Below are 9,385 nucleotides of genomic sequence, written 5' to 3'. Positions count from 1 at the left end.
AACAAGATGCAAAATTTTTGTGTCAGTGCCCCTTTAATGGTAGTGACAATATTCGGAAGAGCTAGAGTTTTACCCTATCAGACAAACGTGGGACTGCCAGTCCCCCCCCCCCCCCCCCCCATACAAGACTATAGTATATGTATTGGCTGCATACGGGAATTCCATAACCTTTGCAACCTCACTGTGAACTATACCTAACTATGAAAAGTAAATGAAATTCGCCGTAATAATATATCCGTAACGGCCAACCCTCACGTTTTGGGGAAAGTTTCGATATAACAAGAGTTCCGGTTTCCGATGAGCATTCGCGATAAAGTTGGCCTTGCCGCAAAGACCCTTACGCTATATTCGTCCCGCACTCAGACCACTTCATCAATAAAATAAATGCTTTTCGACGCGTTCGGGCCTTGGCCCGCGCTCCAGCAGAAGTCCCGCGCTCTAAACGATCGTGTATGCTATAACTGCGCGGTTACCACCGAAATCATAGGTCGTTTGGAACATCATACGCCCCTTCGAAGCTTCCTGAAGTCAAAAAGAAGAGTCGAGGGAGCCAAGGCTATCAATGAAACCTTCTATCTCAAAGAGAGGATACGCGGTAATTTTGTTGACGGACAAAAAAAATGGCCTCATATCTGCTGACTTCGCTGCAAGTGTCGTCGAAAGACGATAGTAGACTGCATGCCACCCCCGCCATGTAACTGCCTCCTCTGTTTACCCCCAATACCTCTCGTGCTGTTCCTCTCCTGCCGCGCTCCTCCCACATGACAAACGCAATGAAGCTTTCCTCAATGCAATTTTTTTTTCACGTTAGCGCTGCTCGCGCGCGCCATCAATTGGGACCTTTTGTTACTGTTGGGCTTCGGCTGCCTCCTCGAGCACAAGCTCTTTTTATATTTTTTCGTCGAAATATTGTTTTCAGCGCATTTTTTTTTCTTAATTTGCCATCGCAAAAGCCAAGTCCACTCATATTTTTAATTAAAATAACAGTGCTGTAGTAACCGTATGTGCTTATTTCTTGCCTCCAATACGCCTAACGTTTTCTCTTTGCTGAACAAGGTTGGCAAATATAGCATATGCTACCAGGTTTCTTGGTTAGGAAAAATTTCGCAGCTGCACTTCCTGTTAGAATTCCTTGATCTTTTGGCCGGTTGTTGTTGTTGTATCAATGGACAGATCTAGGACAGACGGAAAAGTATAGCCCAGGAAAGGCAATGTTGTCTCTAAAATAAAAGAGACAAGGAGCTCACGTAGAAGAGCACCGGCAGGATCTGTGCCGAGGTGGCGCTGAGGAAGCTCGAGAGGATCATGAAGAGGCCGTTGAACCAGTAGGTGAACGCGGTGCCCGTCAGGCAGCGCTGCGGGCCCGTCTCCTGGGGGCCGCCCCCGACCATGTAAACCACCAGGCCGCCGCCCTGCGGTTGCACGCACGTGCAGGTATGAGCGTAAATGATGCCGTCTCTGCCTACGGGAAAGCCACCCTTTCCAGCTCTATTGAAAATCAAACACCCCTACTTACATTTCTATAAGGTTGCACTCACTCACTCACTCACTCACTCACTCACTCACTCACTCAACCACTCACTCAACCACTCACTCAACCACTCACTCACTCAACCACTCACTCAACCACTCACTCACTCAACCACTCACTCAACCACTCACTCAACCACTCACTCAACCACTCACTCACTCACATTCAATCACCCACTAACTCTCTCACTCAATCACTCACATTCAATCACCCACTAACTCTCTCACTCAATCACTCACATTCAATCACCCACTAACTCTCTCACTCACTCACTCACTCACTCACTCACTCACTCACTCACTCACTCACTCACTCACAGACGGGAAACGGTTCGGTAATGATACGCGGAGTGGCGAGACTTGAAGTAACCCTTCAGACGTAGAGTTCCTGAGCGTGCCATTAGAGAATAGTTGCTGAGGTGCAGCCCATATATGGCCCCCAGGGACTACCCAGGACTGGTTCATCGATTATGCTTATACAAGCAGGGCCCCGCTGCCCCTGCACTTCAGTTAAATTCGTCTCTTCTCTTCAATTGTCACAGAATATGATCTACACCTAGCTCCAAGCAAAGACTTACCCCTTCGTACGTACACGTATGCCACCCAATATCCATAATCATCGGCTACTCGCTCCACTACCATGAGGACCAGAAGTATGAGAGGGCAAGTTAATTAATGAGGAAAAATGGCGGCGTATCTGCTTTTTTCGTTGCCAATGTCGACGAAAGACGATAGTCGACTGGCGCTCCTGGGATGTAAATGCCCCCTTCTGTTTCCCGCTCACCTCTCATGCTGTTCTTCTCCCGTCTCGCTCCTCCCAAGATAACACGCTAGAGGTTTGCTCAAGTCAGTTTAAATTTATCGCGTCCCACTGCTCCAAGTCAGGTGCCTCGACGCCAGCGCTGCCGTATACGGCGGAGACGCGCGTGAATCGAGTCACCCTACTGCAACGTTTATAGAACCACGTTGCCCTACTCCACGAGCGTTCCAAACGGAACGTGGAGCCGATCTAGCGGAACCTTTCGTTACAGTTGCCATTTGATCTCTTAAATGCCGCCAGATGCGCAGGCAACAGCAGGCGACGGCTTTCTGCAGTTACCGTAATTACCCGATTCTAACGCGCACCTTTCTTCCGGAAAAATATGCCGAAAAATCGCATGCGCGTTAGAATCGGATACGAAACCGAAACTGGCGAAACAGCTGAAATTTTGTTCCACCCATTGCCATCGCCATCTCAAGATGGTGTTATGACTCACTGGCGCCATGTTTGCGCGGGTCAGTCGCCTGCCGGTCGACCACCCCACCACTTGTCGACGGAAACGAAAGGAGGCCGACACGACGCCGCGGCGGCCACTGATTGACAGCGGCTTTTGAGCGGCGTTGAGTGTTGTCGCCCCAAAAGGGATTAAGGAGCCGCCGGTATTCCCCCGGCCTGAGCAACTGAACGCGTGTGCGCGTGAAAGCCCAGACGGCGACGACCGGACAATGGAACCCCGTGGCGGCGGCAGCACAGCGAAGAAGGCAGTGGCAATGGTCAAGCCATTAACCCTTCCCGGAGTGATTCCACGAAACTTGTTAATCTGTGCTGTTAGGCTCCCTGGGAACGCAGCGCGCGGCAGACACCAAAAGAATACGCGGCGCCGCGCGGGTCCTGACGAGTGGCAAGGGTGTGTGTGTGTGCGTGTGCTGTGCATCTGCCGACATACCTGAAAGGCGTGCCCCTACCCGAGGGCGGTGCTTCACAGCGAGGAACGTACACATCACCATTGGTCCGCATTGTTTTGTATGGGGATCCCTAACCTAGGGAACTAGGGATCGGGGGTCAACAAAAAGGGCGTGCTGCGGCCCGCCAAGAGCTGTCTTCTGTCTTCATCTCGACAACTCACTGTAAAAATGTAAATAAACCTGTTGAGTTTGCTCTAAGCTCTCCCCTAGTCCTGGCTCGACGAAACGACGGCGACCGGCCCCGCTACCAGCAGACTGCGGTCGCTACAACTCGCTACAAGACGCAACAATGGCGCCAAAGCTTTTAGCAATAAGTTTTCGGATCTAGGCGCCTAGTCTTTACTATCGGCGTTCACATAAATCGTCAAATTATTCCACTTGCGCGCTTGATAACAGCAATGGCAGCAGCGGCAATGAAGGTGCGCCGCTTCCACGGCTTACGAGCGGCTCCCACGCATTCACGTGTGGTTGGCTGAAGCGTACGCGTCTGGAGAAGCTCGCGGGATGGGCGTGCGAGGCGTGGGCCACGATCCCATCGAACATGGTTGAAGGTTCGTTCAGAAGTGTGGCATCGCGAACGCGCTTCACGGCACCGATGACGAAATGTTGCGGTCAGCGGAAGGCGACAAGGAGCTCTCGGAGAGCGACGAGGTGCGAGATGAGTGAGATTACTTCGGGAAATAAATCGCCCGTTTCTCTCGCATTCGTTTTTCTTGCTCGCAAAGTTCCTTGCACGTTGCAATCGGAGGTGCAAGTTTTTTCGGTTTCTTGCCTGGAAAATCAGGTGCGCGTTAGAATCGGGGGCGCGTTAGAATCGGGTAATTACGGTAATGTAGTACTTCATTTGCTATCGCAGAAACAAGCATCCATAATTATTTAAGTAAAGGAACACTGCAAATATCACTTATGTATTAATTTTCTGCCTTATGTTTGCGTAGTGCCTTGTTCTTGTTCAACAATTAATGTTGACAAGTATGAACGCTGCCACCGGACTTATATAGACGTTTAGAGACTGTGGGTATATAAGACTGTTGCGCAGCACCTGTATCACTTTGGCCGGCTGGCTGAATCGAGTGACAGACAGACAGACAGACAGACAGACCAAAATTTTCCCGTTCAAGTACCCAAGAGAGACTATTGCCTTTAAAAACAAGGAGACGTGCCGGATAAGGGGGAGACAGTGGTGGTGGACGAGAGCGCACAAGCAGGACTAAGGGGGAAAAGAAAAAGCTTTAATGAAACCAAGGAAAGGCTTCAGAGAGGCGTCCTCATTCCAGGATGTCTTGAGCTAGGGTCGCGTCGACAGCCCTTCCGATCAAGCGCAGCTGATCTTCGACGACAGAGCTGGCCAATGCTCTCCCCAAAGTTTCGTTCATGCCCCCTTTTTTCTCTATAACCTATATCGGTGAAGCAGGATCGCCCGTGAAGAGGGCCACACGAACATCATTAACATGCGCATGAAAAATCTTGCGGTGGGAGCTCTACCGGGCGGGCACATTCTGGCATTTCGAAGGCTCACAAATACAAGAAAAGGGCGAGGGACAGAAAGGATGGTTGAGAAATAATAACAAAACAGATGTAAACGAGGAATATTAGTGGGGCACAGTTTACGGAAGGCGTGAAGGAACGAATGAATGAACGAACCAAGTGAATCATGAATGAAAGAAAATAGTGCGTGCCAGGAAGGAAAAAAGGAGGAATGAGCAGAATGAACAATGATAACTTTCATTAAGAAGGAAACAAAAAACGAAAGAACATAAACGGTGAGAACAAATGAAAACAGGGTGTGGAACCGAAACTTAACCTACCCGAAAACCGGAACCAAACCGATATTTTTGTTGGAACTGAACCCGACCGAACCAGAACAGTTATTTTTTGAGCACGCTGAAACCGAGCCGAAAAAAAGAACTAACTAACTGTTCCCGGTTCACGACGAAACGGTTCGACCATCCACTGTTGATAAAGCGGTCAACGTCTTCCGGTGCTTCCATCTTTCGGATCATCAATTTCGTAACTTCTCACGCACTTTCCACTCCAGATCAGTCAAACACTATCAACCCTCTCTTCGGCGTTACAACATGAGGAGAGGTATGCGTAGTGCCACTAAAAAACAAACTTTGCTCTGTGGACAGCCAATGCACTCGCCATTTGTACAAGTGCGGCACGCACACACACAGCTGGCTGGCGCCGCATCTTTTCAAAGTGCTACGAGTTGTGCCGCGCCTCCGCCAGATGGCGCCACGCGTCCCGCGACCGAGAGAAGACGCAGTGAAACATCCCCCTCGCGAGGGGCACGATCAAATGCAGAGCATTTCCGGGGGCGCACGACGTTAAGTAGTTTGCGTTACGTTAATGTTGTTGCACTTGTGGCAACTGCTGACGAGAGAGCGCTCGTCAGCAGTAATTTGAATGAGTCAAGGATATAAGGCGCGTTCGTAGCGTCCCATTCCGTGTCGGCTTTGTGGCGCAGTGGGTAGAGCACCATGTACATTGCGTTCCGCCCGCAGGGTCGAGGGATCGAAACCAGGCGCCGGATAGTATTTTTTTTATATAGTAGGGAGGGGTGCGGACTACGGACGTCAACGGGGGTGACATCGTGAGTTACTGAAATGCTCCGCATTTAAAAGAACGTACAGCATGAGAGGTGAGCGGGAAAGCAGAGGGAGGCATTTACTTGGCAAATGTCGGCAAAGACTTTTAGATGCAGAGCATCTCATTCACTCGCCTTGTCCCTCCGGCGTCGTCGTCGGCGTTGTCCGCCCCCCCCCCCCCCCCCATTCTTCTCGCCGCGCCAGCTGCGCTCTCTGCCGCTCACCCCCTCTCCTCTCCGATAGCGAACACTCTCTCGCGAGGGGCATTGGATTGGATTGAATTGGCTTGAGTTGGATTGAATTTGGATTAGATTGGATTAAATTGGATTGTGTCGGATTCTGTTGCGTCATAGCCGCGGCAGACGCGCTGGGGCCGGCGCATGTGCAGTACTCTCTCTTCCGCGGTTTCCTCTCCTTCGGGCGCGCTGCGCATATAACCGGTGTGCCGTTCTCCGGCGAAGCAACATCCACGCTTGGCTCAAACACCTAGAGTCCACGCCGCTTTACAAGTACGCCAACGTCGTCATCGACTGGGACCGGCGTACGCAGTCCCCTCAACGTTATGCGCGCTATAAAACGCGGTCCCTTCGCCGCTCCGCCTATGCGTCGCATCTACACAGGGGTTCCCGCGAGGGGAGGTGGGAGTTTTTGTCTTTTGTCAACATTTGCGTTTTAAAAGTGTTTTGTCTTTTGTCGGCATTTGAAACGAAAAGAGCAGATAAGCGGCCAATTTTTAGGCCTACCAGCTTTAAGTGCTGCCAAAATTGACAACCACGACAGCGAGCCGCGCGACAACATAATTCAAACTGTATACGCCATACAAAAAGATGCGCTTTAAAAAACCGGGCCATCACCACTAACGTGAAACCTGCGGAGGGGCGAAGCATGCAGTGTACTAGTGGATTGTAAGTCTCTCTCATGAAACACGGCGCCGTGCTGATATCCTCTCTAGGTGGCGGTGCTGACACACGCGACATCCCAATTACCAAGACGGAGGAGAATTGAAATTCGAAGCGGAGAACTGCAAATTTGAAAAACATAAAATAAAAAGCGAGTTCGGAGCGAAATAGAAGCAAGCAAGCAAGCGCGAATGAAACCGGCGCAACACCGCTTCTCTGCGCTGACGTTTACCTTCCGCTTCACGTGCACGGAGTTCGGGATGCGCTGCTCGCGGCTGCCGTTCCGCGGCAGCGACTCATGCCCTCCCCTGTGCGTCCTTCAGAATAGAGGGGAGACGCGCATGCGCAGTGGAGGTGTGGACGCCGGCCCAACAGCGCGGGACAAGGCTCGACCATAAGACGCTTCGCATCTAAAACGAGAGTCCCGGTGTGTTCTTTTAGACGCGTTTTTGCCCATGGAGATGAAGCGTTTTAGCGCAAGGCATTGGAAAACGAGTGTCCCGGGGCCCAGTTCTCAAACAAGGGCCGTCGTTTTGCAGCGAGCTGTCGGCGCCATGCAAATGCGTGTGTTCGAGCTCGGGTTCGGGCCGTTGCTTTGGGGGATCCACAAGGACCAAAATCCCTTAGGGCAGCACTGTAACAAGAGTTCAAAGCGTCATGCAGAACAAGAGGAAGTGCGTGTCGCTTTGCGCCCTTGTTACAGTGCTCCCCTAAGGGATTTTGGTCCTTGTGGGCCCCCCAAAGCCACGGCCCCAACCCGAGCTCGAACACGTGCATTTGCATGGCGCCAACGGCTCGCTGCAAAAGGACGGCCCTTGTTTAGAGAATTGGGTCCCGGTTGTGTTCTTTTAGTAACCGTTACCTTTTAGCGCGAGGCGTTAGAAAGCGAGCGTCGATGTTTTAGTACCGTGACTACATGAGAATACGACGACATGAGACGATGACGACACGAGACGACGACTTGAGACTCCGACAGCCCGAGCCCCTAAGGTGCTTCGCCCCTAAAACTTCTCCCCAGCTATAACAATAATAATGCACCCTTCTATATTCCTTTGTGCAGCTTTTGAATCACACGTTGAAATCGATGGAGCTGTTGGCATGATAGTGTCACGATACTACATGGCGCCACCTTTCAGGTTTCAGAAAGTTTAGTGCCGGAATAAAGTGATTTCCGCTAAAAAAAAAAAAAAAAACTCCCACCTCCCCTCGCGGGAACCCCTGTGTAGATGCGACGCATAGGCGGAGCGGCGAAGGGACCGCGTTTTATAGCGCGCATAACGTTGAGGGGACTGCGTACGCCGGTCCCAGTCGATGACGACGTTGGCGTACTTGTAAAGCGGCGTGGACTCTAGGTGTTTGAGCCAAATGTGGATGTTGCTTCGCCGGAGAACGGCACACCGGTTATATGCGCAGCGCGCCCGAAGGAGAGGAAACCGCGGAAGAGAGAGTACTACACATGCGCCGGCCCCAGCGCGTCTGCCGCGGCTATGACGCAACACAATCCAACACAATCCGCTTTAATACAATCCAATCCAAATCCATTCCAAGCCAAGCCAATCCAATCCAATCCAATGCCCCTCGCGAGAGAGTGTTCGCTATCGGAGAGGAGAGGGGGTGAGCGGCAGAGAGCGCAGCTGGCGCGGCGAGAAGAATGGGGGGGGGGGGGGGGGCGGACAACGCCGACGACGACGCCGGAGGGACAAGGCGAGTGAATGAGATGCTCTGCATCTAAAATTTATTTAGAAGTTCCTTATGGTTTCCCCAACATAAGAAACGCCGGCGTAGGGAGCATGCACTCCACAGAAATCGATGGTCTATCCGTATAATTTTGGCTGATGTTGATTCCCTAGCTAATGCAGTTGCATAGTTATAGTTCTTACTTACAACTTCCAGGACGTTGAAAATACCGTTCAAGGTGCCCACGTATTCGTCGAAGGAAATTTCGAAAATGCGGCGGCGCGCCGTCACCATCGACATCGCGCGTGCGCCGGCCATCTTGGATCGGATGTTGTCGATTGCGCAGCTGCTCGGGAGGTCGGGGAAGGGCTGAGAAGATGCTGCCGCAGAAAGGAAAAAAAAAAAAACACGAATTAGAGCTCCTCCACTATACTGTGAAGGCTGAATGCCAGCGAAGCTGTATAAGTGGATAATTATCGTAATTTATGTGAGGTGACTTACTATATATATTGATCGAATCAGCAGACACATACGCATAACTTCCGTGAAATAAAAAAAAACTGTGGTTGATTCCTCTGTCATAGGAATCGGTAAAACACGGAAGTGAAATGTGTAGCGGAATCTCCAGCTGAGCATGATTTGCGGAACGGCGCCTGTCTTGTGGCTGTGCTTGGCGAGCGACGTCCTGCTGGCGGGTCGCTTTCGGCAAAGGTGTACAGGCGTCATTTCCGTGACGGATATGACGTCAGTGAAATCTTGGTGTATCCAGGCATAAAAACACTTTCGTGTTAAAATATAAAACTCGAAAACAAACAACCAGAAATATAACGTACTCGTTAGTACTAAAGGTTGCTTCCCCGCAAGAAGACCCTGTGTGCAAGGGTGCTCCCTTTACCGGCCGCTTGCTTCGTTGTACTGGCGTCACTTCCGTGACGGATATGACTTCACTCAAATGTTTGTGTA

At 51.1% G+C, this 9,385-nt stretch overlaps 1 protein-coding gene across 1 annotated transcript in view; it reads right to left on the bottom strand.

The window, feature by feature from the left end:
- The window catches only part of LOC144149748 (uncharacterized), a 371,422-nt gene that overhangs the window by 324,278 nt on the left and 37,759 nt on the right, over window positions 1-9,385 (bottom strand). The window contains exon 2 of the mRNA XM_077681402.1: window positions 1,248-1,412. Within this exon, the coding sequence (XP_077537528.1) occupies window positions 1,248-1,391 (144 nt within the window). The 5' untranslated portion in view covers window positions 1,392-1,412. The remainder of the gene's footprint in view (window positions 1-1,247; window positions 1,413-9,385) is intronic.

The sequence above is a fragment of the Haemaphysalis longicornis genome, unplaced genomic scaffold, assembly GCF_048455015.1.
Source record: "Haemaphysalis longicornis isolate Haplotype H1 unplaced genomic scaffold, Haemaphysalis longicornis Haplotype H1 scaffold_8, whole genome shotgun sequence".
Taxonomy (NCBI): Eukaryota; Metazoa; Arthropoda; class Arachnida; order Ixodida; family Ixodidae; genus Haemaphysalis; species Haemaphysalis longicornis.
The sequence above is the reverse complement of the archived record's forward strand: the minus strand, read 5'-3'. Positions and strand labels throughout refer to the sequence as shown.